The following is a 22,870-nucleotide window of genomic DNA, read 5'->3' as shown; positions in this document are numbered from 1 at the left end:
ACAGCAGGATTATGAGTCTTACTCATTAATACTCATTTATTTCTACAAATTAAACTCTAACTGCTAATGCTAGTGGTTAGCTTCTACTAGCTCTCTCCTGGCTGCTACATCAGCACAGCCATCCCCGGTCTGAGAGCCAAAGTTCCAAAGACAGTTTTCAGAGTGACCAATCCTATTTGAAAAAGAAGGAGTACTGCACGGTTCCTCAGTGAATGAGATACTTAAATAATCTGTTGATATGCCGTCAATCACCAGCACTGTTTGCATGTCTGTCTGTACAGTAAACATTTACACAAAATCCTAAAGACACCAGATTTTACATTCTAATGTTTATATGAAGCAATAATGAGGGGTTTGAACTTTAAAACTCATTTGAACAGCTGCTTACCAGTGCGGCTCCCTGACAGTCCTGCTGGTTGACCTCTTCTCCTCGTCTCAGCAGTTCCTGAATGTCCTCTATCATCCTCCTCTCTGTGGACGCTCGCGTCTCATTGATCATCTCCTGGGTGATGCCTGTCAAGAGAGCCAGCCGAACAGATGTTAATCAACCAGTACAGATTTTTTAGGGGGTGGGGTCAGGTTTATGTACAACTGTAGCCGACAGGATCAGAAAGACATCTTGGGTTTAATCCATCGTCCTGCTGCCTCACAGCTCTAACCCACAGTCATATTCTAGGGTAGAAGCTTTTGTGTGAATGCAGCCTGTCTGTAAGTTTTATTGTGATATTGACTAGTTTTGGTTTCACATGATCTAAAGGTAGAAGATGACATCATCCTCTGCTGCCCACACAACAACGGTGACAGAAGATTCCAGAATAACACTTGTGGATGCTCTGTGGAAGGTGACAGAAGAATCAGAAACTCTCCATAAAAACTGCTTTTTGCTACTCTGTGTGTGGATGTAAGAATCGGAAAAAGATTTGAAAAAGAATACAGAATGAATATAATGAAGATGCTACTGCAACGCAGGGGCGGATTAAGGACTGAAGAAGATCCGGGGCTTAACACACACACACACAAACACGTGCGCGCGCACACACACACGTGTGACACGCACTAGTCAACATCATATATATTTGTCTTGTACCACATCATTTTTAATCTGAAGCTACAAATTAAGCATATTCAAGGCAGAGTATTGTTCCTGCTACCCCAAAATTCCACTATCTCCGCTCCGGCACTAACTCTGCAGCAAAAATGGTCCCGTTGTAGTCAATCAGAGCTGTTTCACTACTGCGGCCGTGCGGCGCAGTGCGCCGCCGTTCCGTCATCCAGCAAAAATAGGATCGATTCTATTTTTGCCGGATGCCAGAGCACCTCCGCAGTCAATGGACAGAAATCACATGCCTGTTTGCGCACCTCAGGTCTCTGCACCGGAGCGGAGCCGTTGTAGAGCGGGTATAGTATAATTTGAGTTCGGAAGCAAGCGGCAGCAGAAAGCGGGGGTGGAGCGGAGATAGTGGAATTTTGGGGTTAGTGTTTAGTGTGAGATGATAGTAAATATTCCCTTTCTTTCTCCATCAACTTTACCTGATAGTAAGCTAACTTTAGGCAAACCAGCAGCACAACAAATATTTTCAAATAAGACTCACAAACCTGAGTCAACACCAGTCTCATCAAAGCTGGGGTTCTGTTGTGGTACTTTTGGTCTAAAAAACGTCCTTATGTCCATCTTCACTCATGCGTTTCAGGCAGAGTGTAGAAGAAACCAGGCACTGCAGAAGAAGCCAGCTGCTGAAGGGCTTCTTCTTCAGTGGTGGAGGCTCAGGCAGGTATACAAACTACTGCTAGCTGCTCCCTCTCTGTTGGACTTTGGTACTGCATGTTACTTCCACGTTTGAGATCCGGGGCTTTTCATTAAAGATTCGGGGCTTGAGCACAAGTAGCCGGGCCTAACGCCGCCCCTGCTGCAACAATTGGTCTAGATTTCAAGGCTACGCTTTGGTTTTTTATTCAAGAGAAAGCCCAAACTGAAACCCCTGAAATAAATAGAAAAAGCAGACATGCATCACCTGGCTGCATATTTTATCTTCCAGATTCAACTTCACAACATTTCGTGTGACTAATGAATGTGCCCACTCACTCAGTCCTTCCAGGACTCCATTTTTTAACTTAACCTCTGCATTTGTGTCACGCTCATGATTAAAGGAAAAGCCTGCACCAGTGTCAGACGGTGATTGCGAATGAAGGGAAATGAATTTACAATCAGGGTTTAGCCCGAGGGTGCTGAGAAGAACAGGAATCAGGACCTTTTGTGGTTTTCATGCATTACTTTTCCCTTTCTTCCTTTTTCTGGGAGGAATTCTGTTCTTGTTAGAATAGCAACTATATCAACGTTAAACTGTTTCTCTCTGAAAGTTCGGACTGATGGTTCGCTGCAGGTAAGTAACAACATTTCTTCTCACACTACATAAAAGTCACTGAACTTATCTTTCCCTAAAATAAATTATTCGTTTAATAAGTCAAAAGTAATTTTTTCTGTCATTTGTACAAAAGCCATAAAATCAATTTATAAACACAAAGCCTGATTAATTGGTGTCCTCTTGGTCACTTGGCACTGTAGCGTCCACAAATGGTCAGTTTTTCTTGTACAGTTTGACCTCTTAAGTATATGGTCATATGGAGACAGGAGTCGACATTTGTTGCCTTTAATCTGCTGGATACTGCCATTCCATCAGCTGGAGTCCGGGCCTCTCTGCAGCTCTGAACACATGATAACGTATTGTCAACATCATGTTCCCTTCTCAAGGTTCTTCTCTGCCAAGCCTGTCTGCTTATCTAGGCTGTCCTTCACAGAATAAAGGACTGAACCGTTATAATAGTGAATGATCATATGGTTGAATGAACAATAATGGTTGATGAATAATAATGTTTTGATTAATATGTGCTTAAATTAATAAGGTTGATTAATCTGTGCTCCTCCTTGAACCGTCACCTTATCGTGGTGGAGGAGTTTGAGTGCCCTAATGATCCTAGGAGCTATGTTGTCTGGGGCACTTAGTGCCCCTGGTAGGGTCTCCCATGACAAATTGGTCTTAGGTGAAGGGTGAGACAAAGAACGGTTCGAAGGATCTTTCATGGCGGTTAAAACGAAGAGTCGGAGTACCCGGCCCGGAGGGTTACCGGGGTCCCACCCTGGAGCCAGGCCTGGGGTTGCTCCATCAGGGGACTCCATTGTCCTGCTGGGGGACTTCAATGCTCACGTGGGCAATGACAGCTTGACCTGGAGGGGTGTGATTGGGAGGAACGGCCCACCTAATCTGAACTCGAGCGGTGTTTTGTTATTGGACTTCTGTGCAAGCCGCAGTTTGGCCATAACGAACACCATGTTCGAACATAAGGATGCCCACCGGTACACTTGGTACCAGGCCAGCCTAGGTCACAGGTCGATGATAGATTTTGTAGTCGTATCATCTGACCTGCGGCCGTATGTTTTGGACACCCGAGTGAAGAGAGGGGCGGAGCTGTCAACTGATCACCACCTGGTGGTGAGTTGGATCAGATGGCAAGGGAACATGCCGCGTAGACCTGGCAGACCCAAACGCATAGTGAGGGTCTGCTGGGAACGCCTGGCAGAAGAACCTGTCAAGACGGTCTTCAACTCCCACCTCCGGCAGAGCTTTGACCACGTCCCGAGAGCAGTGGGGGACATTGAGTCCGAGTGGGCCTTGTTCCACTCTGCGATTGTCGAGGCGGCTGTTGCTAGCTGTGGTCGTAAGGTGGCCGGTGCCAGTCGTGGTGGCAACCCCCGTACCCGCTGGTGGACACCAGAGGTTCTGGGAGCCGTCAGGCTGAAGAAGGAGGCCTACAGGGCGTGGCTGGTCTGTGGGTCTCCAGAGGCAGCAGACAGGTACCGGAGAGCCAAGCGGGGTGCAGCAGTGGCAGTTGCCGAGGCAAAATCTCGGGCGTGGGAGGAGTTTGGTGAGGCCATGGAGAAAGACCATCGATCGGCTCCAAAGAGGTTCTGGCAAACTGTCCGGCGCCTCAGGAGAGGAAGGCAGCAACTCGCTCACACTGTTTACAGTGGGGATGGGGAGCTGTTGACGTCAACTGAGGCTATAGTCGGACGGTGGAAGGAATACTTTGAGGAGCTCCTCAATCCCACCAATGCGCATTCCGAGGAGGAACCAGAGCTGGGAGGCCTGGGGATGGACTGTCCGATCTCGGGGGCAGAAGTTGCTGAGGTAGTCAAACAACTACACAGCGGCGGAGCCCCGGGGGCGGATGAGGTTCGTCCTGGGTATCTCAAGGCTATGGATGTTGTAGGGCTGTCATGGTTGACATGTCTCTACAACATTGCGTGGTCATCGGGGGCAGTTCCTAGGGAGTGGCAGACCGGGGTGGTGGTCCCCATCTTTAAGAAGGGTGACCTGAGGGTGTGTTCCAACTATAGGGGGATCACACTCCTCAGCCTCCCTGGAAAGGTCTACTCCAAGGTACTGGAGAGGAGGGTCCGATCGATAGTTGAATCTCAGATAGAGGAGGAGCAATGTGGTTTTCGTCCTGGCCGTGGAACTGTGGACCAGCTCTATACCCTTGCAAGGGTGATGGAGGGGGCATGGGAGTTTGCCCAACCAATCCACATGTGCTTTGTGGATTTGGAGAAGGCTTATGACCGTGTCCCCAGGGGCACCCTGTGGGGGACGCTCCAGGAGTATGGGGTGGATGGCTTTCTGTTAAGGGCCATTCAGTCCCTTTACCAGAGGAGCGTGAGTTTGGTCCGCATAGCCGGTAGTAAGTCGGACTTGTTCCCAGTGAGGGTTGGACTCCGCCAGGGCTGCCCTTTGTCACCGGTTCTGTTCATCACTTTTATGGACAGAATTTCTAGACGCAGCCGTGGTGTGGAGTGTGTCGAGTTTGGTGGCAGGAGAATCTCGTCTCTGCTTTTTGCGGATGATGTGGTCCTCCTAGCTTCATCCAGCTCTGACCTTCAGCTCTTGCTGGGTAGGTTTGCGGCCGAATGTGAAGCGGCTGGGATGAGTATCAGCACCTCCAAATCTGAGACCATGGTTCTCGACCGGAAAAGGGTGGCTTGCCACCTCCGGGTCGGGGGAGAGGTCCTACCTCAAGTGGAGGAGTTTAAGTATCTCGGGGTCTTGTTCACGAGTGAGGGTAGGAGGGATCGGGAGATCAACAGGCGGATTGGTTCGGCGTCTGCAGTGATGCGGACGCTGAGCCGATCTGTCGTGGGGAAGAGGGAGCTGAGCCAGAAAGCCAGGCTCTCGATTTACCGGTCGATCTACGTCCCAATCCTCACCTATGGTCATGAGCTTTGGGTAATGACCGAAAGAACGAGATCGCGGATACAAGCGGCCGAAATGAGTTTCCTCCGTAGGGTGGCCGGGCTCAGCCTTAGAGATAGGGTGAGGAGCTCGGACATTCGGGAGGGACTCGGAGTAGAACCGCTGCTCCTCCGGATCGAAAGGAGCCAGTTGAGGTGGTTTGGGCATCTGGTCAGGATGACTCCTGGACGCCTCCCCGGGGAGGTGTTTCGGGCATGTCCTGCCGGCAGAAGGCCCCCGGGTCGACCCAGGACACGTTGGAGAGGTTACATCTCCAATCTGGTCCGGGAACGCCTTGGGGTCCTGCCGGAGGAGCTGGTGGACAAGGCCGGGGAGAGGACGGCCTGGAGCTCCCTAGTTGGGATGCTGCCCCCGCGACCCGGACCCGGATAAGCGGAGGAAGACGACGACGACGACGATTAATCTGTGCTTGAATTACTGAAGTTGAAATAAATATTATTATGATGATCAGTAATGTTTGGTTTAACAAGTGACTCATTATCTACACTCAGACACAATGTTCATTAGATAAATTAAAGTTTAAGTAACGTTTAATGAGAAGTTTGAGAAGTTTAATGAGAAATTAAAATCAATAGTACAATATAATGGTATAACATAGAAACATTTGCAGGTTTACAAGCAAACACACAACTTACACAATGCTAAGAATGGGCGCAGGCAGAAGCATAAGCTTATAAGCCCAGCCCCCCAAACTCTTTGAACTTAAACAAAATTTGAGAATAGCATACCGATTCCATAATTTTTACATCATGTTTGAAATGTATGGGAATATATTCAAATCCCCATTCTAGCTTTATAAAAAAAAATAATAATAATGACCTTTAATGTTTTATGCATTTTTTCATTGACTTGATTCATAATATTTAATCACATTAGATTTAAACATACCCTTAAACTTTACCATTGTTGAACAATCTTTTTGCTCCTGGTCTAATTTATTCCACACATCAACCCCAACACAAGAAATACAAAGTTGTTTCATTTTAGTTCTTACTTTAGGCTTTCTTAACATTTCATACCCTCTGAGATCATGAACACTCTCTGATCTGGAACAGATCCTGAATTTGTTTTGGCATCAAATTATACATCACTTTATACATAAATTGTGCAGTTCTTAATGTAACTAATTCTTTTAACTGTAATTCTTTTAAACGAGTAAAAAGTAAATGTGTATGCTCTCTACAAGCTGCTTTATTTACAAGTCGGATTGCTCTCTTCTGAATTATAAACACAGACTTTAAGTGGGTTTCGTAGGTATTTCCCCACACTTCAACACAATACATGAAATATGGCAAAATTAAGGAACAATACAAAAGATATAAAGCTTTTTCAACTCAAAATTCTTTAACTTTATAGAGAACTGCTAATGATTTCGATAACTTTGCTTTAATTGAGTCAATATGCGGTTTCCAACTTAACTTTTTTTCTATGGTTACACCAAGAAATTTTATTTCATTCACTCTTTCAATTTCTGTATTATTTATTTTGAGATGTGTATCCACTGTAATTGCTCTGTTAGTAAATATGATAAATTTTGTTTTATTTAAATTTAAAGTTAATTTATTTAAGTTAAACCAACATTTTAATGCATTTAATTCTTTCTCAACCTTGTCCATTAATGTTATTAAATCTTTCCCAAAACTTAGAACATTAGTATCATCTGCAAATAGTATGAAGTGCAATGTTTTAGAAACTAAACATATATCATTAATATAAAGAATAAACAACAAGGGACCCAACACTGACCCCTGTGGGATACCGGTGGTCACTGTCAGTAGCTGTGAATCAGTGTTGTTAATGTGGACATATTGGAGTCTGTTCTCTAAATAACTCTTAATCCAGTCATAGGCCACACCCCTAATGCCATATCTACACAATTTTTTTATTAATAAGTCATGATTAACCGTATCGAAAGCTTTGGTCAGGTCTAAGAACACCCCAACAGCATATTGTTTGTTGTCAATTGCATCAGATATTTTCTCGACTAGATCAACAATTGCCAGAGAAGTTGTCCGATCACATCTAAAACCATATTGCTGTTCAGAAAGAATATCATGATGCTCAATAAAGTCATACAATCTTTTATGAAATATTGTTTCTAGTATTTTGGAGAACTGAGATAAAATAGAAATTGGTCTATAATTAGAAAAGTCATGTTTGTCTCCAGCCTTATAGATGGGAATTACTTTTGCAACCTTCATCCTTTCAGGAAATCTTTCTAATTGGAGAGACTGGTTACAAATATGTGTAAGTGGTTTGGCTATAATCTCAATGATTTCTTTTACAACAGACATATCAAATCCATGTAAATCTGCTGACTTTTTACTTTTAAATGTTTTAACAACTGTTATAACTTCATTTTCATTTGTGCCTTGAATAAATATGGTTTTATCTAAATTTGTTATTTTACTCACAGCATCAGCATCTAATTTAGTATTTGATATATCCTTTGCCAAATTTGGCCCAATTTCGGTAAAATACTTATTGAATTCATTTGCAATTTCTTTAGACTGATAAATTTCTTGATTGTCTTTTGTTAGAAAAATATTTGGAAGCCTATTGGTGCCACTACCCTTTTTTATTACATCATTTAATATGCACCACGTATTTTTAATGTTAGATTTATTTCCTTCCAATAATTTGCTATAATAATTTCTTTTACTAGATCTCATAATACTTATTAATTTATTCTTGTATATCTTGTAATTCTGTTCTGCTTCCTCCGTTCTTTTCTTTAAAAAAGTCTTTATACAGCTTATTTTTTTCCTGCAAGCCTTCTGAATCCCCTTAGTTATCCACGGCTTTTTAGCATATTTATTCTTATCCACCTTATAAATCAATGGACAGTTTTTTTCATAAAGAGAAGTTACAATATTAAAAATTTTCCATAAGCCATATTTACATCTTCCACATAAACCTCCTCCCAATTTTGTTCCATTAAGTCAGTTTTAAATGAATTTACTGCTTCTTGATTTTTTTAGCCTTGTAACAACCACAGATTCACTTTGAGTAGTTACAGTTGTCCTTTGTACAACTGTGAAAGCCGGTAAATGATCAGACATATCGGTAATTATAAGACCACTTAACACATCATATTCAAGAATATTTGTAAAAATATTGTCGATCAGTGTCGCACTAGTTCTTGTAATTCGAGTTGGCCGAGTTATTAGTGGATACAGTCCCAGACTAAACATGGAATTAATAAACTCTGTATTTGCATTTTGCATTTGAGGATTCAACAGGTCAATGTTAAAATCCCCACAGACAAAACACATTTTTCTGTTGATTATATCATCATACATATCAACTATTTTTTCTTTAAACATTTCAACACAAGATCCTGGTTTCCTATACATACAACTGACTAACACATTCTTAGACTTTTCCATTTGTATTTCCACAGATACACACTCCATAATGTTATCCATAACTAATGTCATATCACCCACCAACGTCACTGCACATAGATATTTTCTTAGCCCCAAATCAGAGCATCCTGTATCTGAAAGAAGGCGTGATGTTCTGAGGGTTTGTTGTTAACACCCCTTAACGTGGCACGTTCCGACTGGCCAAGTAAATCATAAAATGAGAATATTAGAACAGAATCACTTACGGAGTAATTTCAGCATTTCAGCATTCCAGCATTCTGTGAGACTCAGCATCCTGTTAGTTGAGCTAACTCTGACTGGCCATCGGAGGAAAACTCTCTAGCCACCGCATCTCTTGACAAGCTTTCGACAAGCTAAAAGCTGCCTACAGCTGACACAGCAAAAAGGTTCCTTCAGCTATTCAGAAACAGCTGCTCTAGACGCAAACTAGTTCCAGCCTATGTGCCTGGCGACATCTCTGGACTGGAGCATCGGTGCTGTACTTAATCTACTGAACCTTGGTGCCCAGAGGTCATCCGACCTCCCTGACCTCCGGATCCGTGAAGAGGGTCTCCAAAGAAAGGGTGAGGTAGACACACAAGATTGCATCTGATGCCATTTTGATAAGAACCAACTTCATAGTTTAATGCAAAATAATTCCTTTTCACACCCAGAACTCAGTTCTTCTAGATACAAGGTTCTGATAAACACACACCATTAAATCACCACACATCACATCCCATCCACTTAGATTCATCCATCACAGTAGCCTTGGTTAGCTTGTCATATATATTTTTTTTGTTTAGAAAATAAATGACTTATCTTTTATAAACCTGACTCTGTCTGAATTGAGGTGTGTTTCATCCCTGAATAAACAAAGAATCCTAGAATCTTCTGATTAAACATCCAAAGACCAAGCAGGTTGATATTCTATATTTATATAGAGTATCACATCTTATTGGTCATAAGGTAATATATTAAGCTTAAAAGCAACAATATTTACCCTCTACATCATCCTATGCACAGCGCATGGGCAGAGCACCATCACTGCTGAGAGATGTATGTTAGGATCAAGAACGCATAGGCGTCTGAACCATAATATCATAAAGGGCCGTAACCCCAAGTGTCTCTGTCCAGAATGTGTACTTCAAAAGTGTGTTCCTTGTCCTTCATGAAGGACATGGTGAGGCCAGTAACTGTACTTAAATAGAAGATCTTAAGTGATCAACTTGTAACATCAACAATAACTATCTATCATTTTGGAGCTAAAACATTCCTAAATTATTACTGTGTACCCCTAAAAACACCCAAAACACAATACATACATTATTATTATTATTCATTTTATATCTAGTTAAAACATGATTATGAATGTGTGTTTAAATTTAACTGAGAATATAAATCTGCATTATTTTTGCTGGTTTCTAATGGTCTGACTGGTCGACTGGAACCTTCAATCCAAGTAGTCTGATCTCCTCTTCGTCACTGCAGCTCATCACAGATCAATCTGACGCTACAGGGAGGACAGAGGCAGTCAGATCAGTCGATGCTGCGTGGTGTGTGTGTGTGTGTGTGTGTGTGTGTGTGAGAGTGTGAGAGAGAGAGAGAGAGAGAGAGAGAGAGAGAGAGAGAGAGAGAGAGAGAGAGAGAGAGAGAGAGAGAGAGAGAGAGTGTGTCCCTGCAGCGTCTCTAGAGATCGAAGCCTTATCCGTCGCCACAATGCTGAGAACATTACCAGAGCAATTAGCAATGCTGCTCTCCCTTTGATCGGCTTAATAATCCTCCTTCTCACCTACTGTACCACTATCTGCATTCTGCAGCCCGAGTGAATCCATTGTAAGCAGGGATCAATCGAGTGTGTGTTTTCCCTCTTCAGTCACCCACTGTGTGAGTGTGTTCTAGTATTTGCTCACAACCAGGATGCAGCTAGCCCGGCGAGGTGTACTGTGGCCCATTTGTGATGTTAAAATACAATCTGAGTAATTAACCCTGCACCTTTTTACAGCACAGCGTTTATCATAACGGAGTCTCTCTGACTTTTAGTTTCCCAGAGATGTATAAATATTATTTCAACACACACACGCACACGCACACGCACACGCACACACACACACACACACACACACACACACACACACACACACACAAAATCTGTGTTTACCACTGCCAAGCTCACTGGTATTTGGGATTTGAGACGCCAACAGGCATGTGAAGCAAAAAAATGGACTTTTCTTGCTCGTTCTTTCCTGGCACCAACAGTCGCTACATAGACTCATATATGCAAGATTATGTTATTAATCAGTGTATTTCAGTTTTGATTTAGGCTCCCAAAAAGAAAAACATGTTATTAAAACTATTCAATCACATTCTGCTTTGCAAACATGCTCTTATCTTCCCACAAATGTAACCAGTTTGCACCTGTGCACGTTTTAAACTTTTTTTTTAGATTCATTTAACTCATTCACTGCCAATGACGACTAAACTCGTCATTTGCATTTTTTTTCTGTGTGGGCGTCGGAACGAGCCCCTGCACTGTGTGAACAAACCTCTCAGCTCTAAAGACGATCTTCATCCGCATATGTCACACACCATGTGATCGAGAAGCGGAAAATCCATGTGTTAGGAGATGGTTTTGGGCCGCTGCTGTAAAAAACGTGAGGCGCGAACCGGAAAAGCTTCTGCCGATCACAATTCGACAACGGATTATGAAAGAACGGATAAAGCTCGAAACGCGCTCAAAACTTTAGTCGTCATTGGCAGTGAATGAGTTAAGATACACAAGTCTTTTTTGTTTAAGTTTATGGATTTATTTTTACACTGCCTTGTGTTCAACTTCCTGTCTGGTTTTATATGAATGGCCGAAGCGTTAAAAAATAGACCCAAAGCGTAAATTAGTGACACCATTACGCTTCTGAGATGCGTCCAAGATGCACCACTTTGTGATTGGTGGAAACACACCTATCACTATGACAGCAGCTATTATTACGTATCACGTTTCCCAGGTGTCACACGATGGTTATGAGCCTTCTAGAAACTGCGTGTTTCAGGTCCTTCCATAGAAATCCAATAATTGGGGCTACTTTTTGCTTTTGGTCATTCTTGTGTGTGTTTTGGGTCATGATCCTGTTGGAGGACCCACAATCTACCACTGAGCTCTTAGTTTCACTCCAGAACGCCTCAATGGTCTTGAGATTTCATTGGACCTTTAAAATCTAGGACACCCTGGGCCTGATATAGCAAAGTGGACCCAGAACACAACCTAAAGGCTAGATCTCTGTAGTTATGCTGCTATAGGCTTAGACTGCTGGAGGACATACTGACCACTTTCCACACTCTACTACAATTTGCTCTTTAACTGTATTATTTCCTGCTATTTCAGCTGTTAACTTTATTTTTTCTCTAAGTATTTTTCTCCCTAGAAGAATCTACAATGATGTTCTGCTGAGCTGTGGTAGCCTCATGGAGGGGGCCATCGTCTTGAACACTGCTGCTAACCATTTAAACATTCTCCCTCTCCTGATAATAACATTTTACTTTCTTTGACATTGAATGTGCTACTACTAGTTTACCCATTTAGTTATAGATTCACTAGGATAAATACAATAAAGTTTATCTCTCACCAAATAGAATATTTACTAAGAAATCACAATGTAACCATAGAAACATTACTTGGTATATATGGTGTGTGTGTGTGTGTGTGTGTGTGTGTGTGTGTGTGCGCGTGTGTGTGTGTGTGTGTGTGTGTGTGTGCTCTGTCTTCTCGATCCCCAGTGAGTCATGGTGGATGGCTGCTTATACTGAGCCAGGATCCTCTGGAGGTTTCTTCATGTTAAAAGGGAGTTTTCCTCTCCACTGTCGCTAAATGCTTGCTTAGTATGAGGATTGCATCAAGTCACTGACAGTGACTTGATGCAATTTGCTGGGTTCCATATATAGGAAACTTTTTACTGATTGGCTTAATGAACTGACCTGTATTGGGATGTTTACTATGTGAAGTGCCTTGAGATGACTCGTCGTGATGTGGCACTATACAAATAAACTTTAATTGAATTGAACCAAGCCTCCCTCTATTATTGGCATAATTATGGCATACGATTATTTTTCAGGTCAATAATTTCGTTCAACCATGATTTAAAAGCAATCTGTAATTTTTGGTAAATTTTAATTTAGTATTACTTTGAATTAACAGTTTTTCCAGTAACCAATATGGGCTTTATTATCTTAAGAGGACCTTAACAGTCTTAATCCCAACTTATACACGGTGAGAAATGTATGCCCTTTGAAATGCCAAATATGCACATAAGTTTCAATCTCTCACAGAAAAAGTTGTTTTTAAACATTTTATTATACATAATATGCTTTAGAGAAACTAAAGAATCACTGTCTGGGCTGGAAAAGGGTGGGATTTCTCTTGGGAAACAGAAACAGTTTGACTAACACCCTGTTTGCAGAGTAAGTATGACACAAGGAAGCGTCCTGTTTACAGAAATGCTGAAGTTAAAATAATTAGCAAAAAGTAAACAAATAAAAAAAAACTACATTCACAGTTAAATTAAAACTTAGCTGCCAGGCTCCCAGAGCTTCAGTTCAGTTCCAGCACACAGTCAGAACCTTAAACTTCTCATAAAACTGCCAAAATAAAAGTTCTCAAACTAGTCCTTTAAGCTAATGATCAAGAAGCTGCCAAGAAAAAATGTCTGTGTCTTAGTGAAAATCATCCACAGAGAGAGATTTTTTTTTGTGCACACATCTGCCTGTAAATAAAACTATTTCCTGCAGAATAATAACAAAGCATTGACAAGACTTCAGGATTATTCTGATCCAACGTAAATAAATCCATGTCACTCTGACCCATAACATCCTGCATCCTTCACCTCCCTCTCACTAAAATCCCAGACGAACTGCGGCTGTTTATCGTGACGCAGCGAGAATTTGCCGTGTCCTAATCTGCATCCCAGCTGAGGGGGAGGAGATGGAAACTGAGCCACCCGGAGTGCCGCTCCTAAATCTGCACGGGATGCTAACTGCTGTCTGAGGTCACAACTCTGCTGCAGTCTTCTTCAGCAATCTGTTACCTTAACAACCGATGGAGGAGAGCCAAGAAGCTCAAGCTACAAGGTTAAAGGGGATATTAATGACCGGTACTCCAATCCTGAGCATCCATGTTTTACCCCGCATCATAATGCATCGAGGCACTTTTAGGGTTCTCCAGCTCACTGAAAGAGCAGAAATATTTAGTTTAACCCCTTGATCCACAGATCCCAATCTCTTTAAGCATTTCTACTCTACCTCTGTTGGCCATGGCTGTCTCGATAATGTCCAGCGTCGGATCGTCCTCACAAAGGTCGTAGGGCATGTTCCCGTCAGAGTTTACTGCCAGCAGATCTGCACCACTGTGAGGGAAGAACAGATAAATACATCATTATTGTTCTCTAAATGTTTATCGATAACTAAATAATGCAAATGACAAGATGAGATAAAACTATGATGAGATCATTTATATTCAGAGTGAGAAATGTGTTCAATTAAATTATTTTGTCTCCGGTGCATGTTTGACGTTATATCTTCATTAAGCTTTACTTTCAATTTAATAACTTGTCTAATTAAATCCTAATTAGAGATGTGAGTCACATTCAGTCCAACTATTAGAAATGCATTTATATTAAACAATGGGGCCTGTTGGCCTGTGAAAATTAATCACAACACAACGTCAATAATTCTTTTTAACATTGATTTTATTTTAAAGATTTGAAAGCATTCTTTCTGGTCTCAATTGCATTCCTTTTGTTCAAAAGTGAAGTTGTGATATCTCAATAGAATTCTTAATAGAAAAAGTACAGGTGAAAATTAGAATATGGTGCAAAAGACAATCTATAATTAGGCTTAGACTGAGAGACCATCTAAAGGAACCCTTTGCAGGTGTTTTGGGTTCATTAGCTGATTAGAGTGTGACACTTCCAGTCTGGAATATTGAACCTTTTCACAGTATTTTAATTGTCTAAGATTTTGAATGTCTTTCAGATATTTTACCTCCTGATTCATATAAACTGCAGCTCCAGAAACACCTGAGTGATGTTGATTTTGTTATTATGAATAAAAGCTGAATTATGGATAAATACTTAAAAGATTCTACCTAACCATTAAATGGTAAAATCACCTGCCACAGTTTCTGTCTGCGTTTGTTTTAGGAATTATGCGCTTAAAACGTTTCAAAAAGTCTCTGATTGTGACATCACAAATGTGGAAATTTGTATAGAACCCTCACCTCTCCAGGCTGAGGAGCAGCGGCTCTACTCTGAGCTCCTCCTGGAGATCAGGGCTTCTCAGCTTATAGTAGCCTGAGTGAGGGACGGGTGGGTGTGGCCAGCCCCAGCTTGTTTTCTTAGTGACAGAGCCCTGATTCTGGAAAGTACTAAACTGTCACAGTAAAACTGCTGAAATTGCTTCATCTGAGAGGAGCTTTGTGCAGAAACCTGTGTTCTAGCTTGTAGGACTACTATTTCAAACAAGTCCTAATACGTCGCTTTAAGAGAAATAGAAGGAAACTTAGATGTGGGATTTTTGCACGTCTTACTGTGTGATGAGGATTTTAACGAGCCCCGCGTGGCCACAGGTAGCGGCAGCGTGCAGCGGCGTCCACAGTTCGTTGTCCTGAGCGTTAACGTTGGCTCCTCGGTCCAACAAGATCTTCACCATCTCCTCGTAGTTGTCTATGCAACACTGTGGAGAAACAAGACGGCCATCACAATCTGCAGCTGATCCATCATGCAATCCTACGTAGATCAAATCGTTATTTTAAATGAGGTTTTTGCTGATTTTGGCTTTTGCTTTTATTCTCAAATAACAAGCTTAACAGGTGTCTTTTTGTTTATCAGCATGCTTAAACGTTTGACAGTAACAAAAAAAAATCTACCATTTTTAATTCTAGAAGCTCAAAAGAAAAAGAACAGGATGGTGAAAACTATGAGAGATGGTGTTTGAAGCTGCAGTTTTAATTAAATATACTTTTAAGGGTTTTCTCTTGTTTGAAGAGAAGTTTGCATAATTCACACTGTGAGAGTTCGGCTGTGAGCTGTACGCATCAGCACCTTAATCAGAGCTGGAAGGAATGAAAAAGAAACTCATTTGTCTCCAGCAGCAGAGAAGAACAAGAAGTTCATAAAGGAGTCAACCATGTCTGTCTTTAATGTCAGAGGGCCAAAAACTGGAAACGCATTGAGCCAATTTGGAGGCCGTATTCTCACACCTCAGTCGTTGTGTGGAGCTTCCTGGATCTGAGACAACACTCACCTCCACCCAGAGATGCATGGATAAAGAAAAAATAAATAAATAAAAAGACTTTTCCTTGTTACACTGGGTGTGAGGGGGAGAGAAATGATTCTTCCATGGAAATTGTCCTCCAGAGTTTTGTTCTATCAAAAGCAGTTTAAATGAGTTTCACACTTCCGTGTGACTGAATAAACTCTAAATGATGCTGGAGAGTGGAGTGATGAAGGATGAGATTACTTTGTCACAGTGAGAGGATCCCATCCGACGCCGAAGGATTCGGAGGAAAAATCTTCTTTCTAAAGTCTATTCATGGTTAAGTGTGTTTGAATCTTCTTCCTGACATCTTCAGTTAACTGGAAAGATGGGATCGCTCTGATTTCCGTGTTCAGGATAAAATCTAAAAACCTCTGCTGAGGAACGGCTGATAATCGAACAATAAAACGTGTTTCACAGAAAAAGGAGAAGAAAACAAACTTGCACTCATTTCATTTTTAAAGTGTTGATGGAATTAAAAAATGTATAATGTCAATAACGTGGAGCCATCGCTGCCCCCTTCATTGTCAGTTTTGGTGAAGCTGACAACTACAAATTTGGGGGTCACTCTGGACGCTTTTTTAAATGGATGCACAGATAAACCAGGTAGTCAGGTCATGTTTCTTTCATCTTGGCCGGCTGGCCAAACTAAAATCTGTCCTGAACAAAAAAGATCTTCAGTCAGTTGTTCATGCTTTTGTAAAGACACGTCTGGACTATGCCAACTCTCTTTTATGTGGTATTCCCTCCTCTTCAGTGGTACGCCGCCAACTGGTACAGAATGCTGCCGCAAGGTTTCTTACGGGCATAGACCGACGGCAGCATATCACTCCAGTTTTGGCAAATTCACACTGGCGTTCGGTTTCATATTAAGTTCAAAATTGTCCTGTTGGTTTACAAATCTATTCATGAAATGACCCCCTCTTATTTGGCACATCTTTTAAGCCCCTGTGTTCCAGTGCGAACCCTGAGACTAGCACCTTCTGCTTGTCCCTCCTGCCCACCATATGGCCCATGGCGAAAGGGCTTTTTCAGTTTGTGCGCCTAAACTTTGGAACCAACTCCCCCTGATGGTCTGACTCGCCCCCTCCCTTCCCACTTTTAAAGTACGTTTAAAGACATATTTCTATTCCCTGGCCTTCCCGGCTGAGACAGTTGTACCCTTGTGCTTTCCTGTTTGTTACTATAGTTTTTATTTGTTTTATCTATTTTATGCTGCTGTATCTAGTTTGGTGATGCATTGTCTTGTACAGCACTTTGGTTGGCGTTGTCACCGTTTAAATATGCTTTATAAATAAAGGTTGATGATGATGATGAAAAAATTACCTACAGCCTCATTATTGATGCTCATCACAAAAACCTCAAGTCTACCAGTGCAGAGATGAGAGTTTCTATTGAGTTTGAGCTAAACCTCTAGAGGTTTCTAAGAAGTAAGAGCCGTGAAGATATCGCACAAAAAAGAGCAAACATCAAGCAGACAGACAGAAGTCACTTTGAGGAATGCAAAAAGTCTTTATTCCACCATCCTGCATCCCCAAGTCCTGGTTTCCAACACTCACGCCCAGTTTTGAGATGACTAAACAATTTGAACCATCTGCATTATTGTTTCGTTTGTCGTCACATATGTTGCATCATAGATCCAGGTAAAACGTTTATTTTCCTCAATTATTTGCAAATAAATTCTTTAAAAATCAGACAATGTGATTTTCTGGATTTTTTTTCCTCATTTTGACTCAGTTATGGTAAACCTATGATGAAAATTACAGGCCTCTCTCATCTATTTAGGTGGTACAACTTGCTCAAATAGAGGTTGACTTAATACTTTTTTGTCCCACTGTATTTAAAAACAACTCAATGGTTTTAGATATCTTCTGTCATGCAAACTTAAAATGTGAATATGATCTTTGCAAAAGTTGACAACTACTTCGATATAAGTTAGGCCTGTTGTATCAAAAAAACTAAACTATCTCAAAAACTTCACCTCGGACCTGACACACATTGACATTTGGGGTGAGAGAAGAAGTTGCTGAAGAGTTTGATGTTTACTGTAAGTGCATGGCGTGTAAAAGCTGTGTTATTAAAAGTGCCCGCCCCCGTAACCAGAGGGTTGCAGGTTCAAACCCCGCTCAGTCTGTCACAGTGTTGTGTCTTTGGGCAAGACACTCAACCCACATTGCCTGCTGGTAGCGTTCGGAGGGACTGGTGGTGCCAATGTTCGGCAGCAGAGAACGTGTCAGTTAGTAGAAGCTAACCATTAGCATTAGCAACTCTGAACACACGGCAGAACTCTTTCAGGCTTGTGTTATTTGTGGAGATAAAACATCAAGATCGCAAAGTTTGTGCCAGAGTTGCTTTGCTGTTAGCCAATCAGAGAAAATATGTCCAAATATGAGGAAATAAGACTCCAAATCCTGCCGTCTGAAGCTACTTTATCCTTTGGCTGAAATTTCCGTGCTAAAACAGTCGAACCGGAGCTTTGTTTCCAAGAGATCAGCTTACAAGGTATTCGTTCCTACTAGAGACCACTGCAAAAGTATTAAAACTACGATTGAAGGACCTCTTTAAATCATGGCTGTGCTTCAGCATGAAGATTTACGGATTGATCTTTGCACATTTAAGGGATAAATATGTGTGACTAAATAAATCCAACAGAGAAACAAGAAATACATTTTCATTTTAGGAAAGAGACAGTCAGAATCTAAAGCCTTTTCAACATTTAATCCCATCTGGTAACAAAGTTAAGTTTCCATTTGTTGGACTGCTTCTTCCCCCAGGAGAAGGGCTAGCGACCCATTTTGTTCTCGAGTTTGTGCACAGATGTTTAGCAGTGATTAGGTCCGTGCCTAAGGTCTGCACTAAATCATTTACCTTACGTCATTTCAGAATAAATTTTTTTCAGATGAGTTTATGAAGTGGGTCATCCTGTTGAATCCATCTTCTCTCTTTTCTTGGTTATTTATTTTTTTACCGTCACACAGTGTGAAGTTTTCTTCTAGAACATGTGGTTGAGTTGAACAATATTTATGCACCTTCACTGGAAAAGATGGGAAAGTACTTTTTGCATGAATTCAGTCCTTTTGCCATAAGCTTCTCTGCTCAGCTGAAAAGTTCAGATGCTAGAGTTTGGTAAGAGGCATTTCCTCTGAAGAGCTACACCATTTCGGTGTTAAACCTTTCATTGTGGTCATCTGTGGTTTGATTTTTCAGTTGCTTCAATAATTGTTGATTGTTTTGACACATTTTTATCACTTAAAAACAACAAAAAATGTTTTAAGCGAAAATCTGACAAGTTAAACAAAAATGCAGAATCTCAGTTTTAAACGTTTTTAAGTAGTTTTATTTTATTTCCTGGAGAAAGAAGCCAGAATCCAAACCTAAGCATTGTCTTGTTCGCTCAGCAAGATGAAATTTAAACGTCAACTCTTACTGATGAAGTTCAGACATTTATGTAATGTAAAACATAAAAACAGAACAGGAACACAGTTTATTTATGGTCTCCATGAGAAGCAGTCACAAGCACAAGTGCTGCTTTATGCTTGGCGACTGCTTCCGGTGTTAATGACGGGAGAAAAGAAAAACAGATTTAGAGCAGAAGACAGATGAGCATGAGTCACACGTTTCCTTAATTCAGCATCTGTGTGTGCATGTATGGAGGAGATAAATCTGCACGTTGGAGGTGAAAACAAAAATAAAAGACATCATTTCCTTTTTTGTGAACTTACAGACACAATAAAGCCCGAAAAGCATCATGAAGGAGATTCTTAAGGCAGACTTGTGGAACACAGTCAGAACACATATGGTTCATGTCACAGTTTGAAAAAAGACTTTTAAAAGGGGGTGTCTGCAACCCACAGACTCCAGTTTAAATCTTAGTTATCTTGGAACAATAACAGTAATCTTATTTCCACTGATTTCCCTCTTTCCTATTCACACTCTCTCTTTCTTAACATTTTTTCTTTTAAATCGCAATTGCTTATTCTTGCTCATTTTAAATATATTTTTAAACATTTTCCAAATGCTTTTTTATATTTTTATATTTTTTGTTTTTGTGAAGCGCTCTTCTTCTTCTTCTTAGCTAAACTCCTGAATTAGCTCACATGTTCCAGCCCACCCGGTTGGTAAACAGTGGCGCCAGTAACACATTACTTAGTAGCGTGTTACTCTAAAATGAACACTTCTTCCTGTGACGACTAATCTAATGCGTTAATATTTCCAAATCAGTAATCAAATTGAAGTTACTTGTTCAAGACACCAGCCTAATATTTGTTGAACTTCAACTATAAAACAAACTCAAAACATTTTAATACCTGGTGTGTTAGGGTCCTTCGGGTCCTTTCTTCAGTCTAGTAGTGGCAGCAGTTGGCCACACGAGTGCCGGATTTATTGAATATTTATTTATTTATTTATTTAAATAGGCTTTTAACTCATTCACTGCCAGCCGTTTCCTGATCAGTAAAGCCCTTCACTACCAGTGTTTTTCAGCGTTTTACTGTTTTTTTTAAGAGTCACAGAATGTTGCATGCTAGGATGATGTTGATGCCAAAACTACCAAAACAAAGAGTAGACTTACCGCTTAAATCAGGAAGAATCCACACATTTCGAGCATTATCCATTCTTTTATAATCTGTTGTGGAATTGTTATTGGCAGAAGTTTTTCCGGTTTGCGCCTCACCTTTTTTTTTACAGCAGTGGCCCAAAATGATCTGCTAACACATGGATTTTCTGCTTTCTGATCATGTGACGAGTGACGTACGCGGATGAAGATCGGATTTAGAGCTGGGACGTTCTCACGGTGTGGGGGCTCATTCCGACGCCCACACAGTAAGAAAATGCTTGACTAAAGTCGTCATGGAACAAGACTTCCGTACGGCTTCGAGGAGATCCTGGTCCAACATCTGGCGTCTCAGGAAGGGAAAGCAGTGCGCTACCAACACTATCTATAGCGGGGACGGTGTGCTGCTGACCTCTACTCAGGACATTGTGGATCAGTGGGCAGAATACTTTGAAGACCTCCTCAATCCCACCGACATGTCTTCCAGTGATTTAACAGAGTATGGGGACTTTGAGTTGGGCTCTCAAATCTCTGGTGCTGAGGTCACTGAGGTGATTAAAAAGCTCCTCTGTGGCAAGGCTCCAGGGGTGGATGAGATCTGCCCGGAGTTCCTTAAGGCTCTGGATGTTATGGGACTGTGTTTGCTGAAGCGGCTCTGCAATATCGCGTGGACATCGGGGGCAGTCTCACTGGACTGGCAGACCGGGGTGGTGGTCCCCTTATTTAAAAGGGGACTGCAGGGTGTGTTCCAGCTACAGGGGGATCACACTCCTGAGCCTTCCTGGTAAGGTCTATTCGGGGGCTCTGGAGAGGAGAGTCCGTCGGATTGTTGAACCTCAGATTCAGGAAGAGCAATGTGGTTTTCGTCCTGGCCATTGAACACTGGACCAGCTCAATACCCTTAGGGGGATCCTGGAGGATGCGTGAGAATTTGACCAACCAATCTACATGTGTTTTGTGGATTTGGAGAAGGTGTTTGACCGCATCCCTCGAGGGGCCCTGTGGGGGGTACTCCGGGAGTATGGGGTACCAGGCCCTCTGATACGGGCTGTTAGGTCCCTTTATGACCGGTGTCAGAGCTTGGTCCGCATTGCCGGCAGTAAGTCGGGCTCGTTCCCAGTGAGAGTTGGACTCCGCCAAGGCTGCCCTTTGTCACCAATTCTGTTCATAACCTTTATGGACAGGATTTCTAGGTGCAGCCAAGGTTTGGAGAGCATCCATTTTGGTGGCCTGAGGATCAGGTCTCTGCTTTTTGCAGATGATGTGGTCCTGTAGTCTTCATCAGAAAGTGATCTTCAGCTTTCGCTGGAGTGGTTTGCAGCCAAGTGTGAAGCAACTGGGATGAGAATCAGCTCCTCTAAATCTGAGACCATCTTGATTCGGAAAAGAGTAGAATGTCTTCTCCGGGTCAGGGATGAGGTCCTGCCCCAAGTGGAGGAGTTTAAATATCTCGGGGTCTTGTTCACGAGTGAGGGAAAACTGGAGCGTGAGATTGATAGGCGGATTGGTGCTGCATCTGCAGTGATGCGGGCGTTGTACCAGTCTGTCGTGGTGAAGAGAGAGGTGAGTCAGAAGGCGAAGATCTCGATTTACTGGTTGATCTACGTTCCTACCCTCACCTAGGGTCATGAGCTTTGGATAGTGACCAATGAATGAGATTACAGATACAAGTGGTTGAAATGAGTTTTCTCCGCAGAGTGGCTGGGCTCTCCCTTAGAGATAGGGTGAGAAGCTCAGTCATCCGGGAGGGGCTCGGAGTAGATTCCCTGCTCCTCCTCATTGAGAGGAGCCAGTTGAAGTGGCTCAGGCATCTGGTCAGGATGCCTCCTGGACGCCTCCCTGGTGAGGTTTTCCGGGCACGTCCAACCGGGAGGAGACCTAAAGGTAGACCCAGGACACAGTGTAGGGACTATGTCTCTCACCTGGCCAGGGAACTCCTTGGGATTTCCCCGGAGGAGCTGGCCCAAGTGGCTGGGGGGAGGGAAGTCTGGGCCTCTTGACTTTGGCTACTGCCCCCGCGACCCGACTCCGGACAAGTGGATGAAAATGGAGAAAGTCGTCATTGGCAGTGAACGGTTGGATTTAAAAAGACGACTTTTGTCGTCAATGGCAATGATTGAGTTAAAAATAATTTCAATCGATGGCCAATATAGAAAAAATTGAATATGTCGGCCTCTACCTGAAAACACACCAAAATAGGCAAAACCACTGAAACCCAGCTACCCACAATGCACCTTTCCCACTGCTTGTTCAGCAGTCACTAGTATCACTAGTGACCCTACCCACTGCGGAACAGACAATAGGCACGTTGCATTGTGGATAGCTGGTTTTCAGTTGTTTTGTCT

The 22,870-nt window shown here is 42.2% G+C and overlaps 1 protein-coding gene across 1 annotated transcript in view; it reads right to left on the bottom strand.

The window, feature by feature from the left end:
* Nucleotides 1-22,870, bottom strand: part of ppp1r16b (protein phosphatase 1, regulatory subunit 16B) — a 66,447-nt gene that overhangs the window by 6,774 nt on the left and 36,803 nt on the right. The window contains exons 3-5 of the mRNA XM_015959169.3: nt 15,246-15,391; nt 13,961-14,064; nt 389-513 (exon numbers count right to left, since the gene is read on the bottom strand). Of these exons, the coding sequence (XP_015814655.1) occupies nt 389-513; nt 13,961-14,064; nt 15,246-15,391 (375 nt within the window). The remainder of the gene's footprint in view (nt 1-388; nt 514-13,960; nt 14,065-15,245; nt 15,392-22,870) is intronic.

Source organism: Nothobranchius furzeri, chromosome 3 (assembly GCF_043380555.1).
Source record: "Nothobranchius furzeri strain GRZ-AD chromosome 3, NfurGRZ-RIMD1, whole genome shotgun sequence".
Classification (NCBI taxonomy): domain Eukaryota; kingdom Metazoa; phylum Chordata; class Actinopteri; order Cyprinodontiformes; family Nothobranchiidae; genus Nothobranchius; species Nothobranchius furzeri.
Note: the sequence above shows the minus strand (reverse complement) of the source record. Positions and strands in the feature narration are given on the sequence as shown.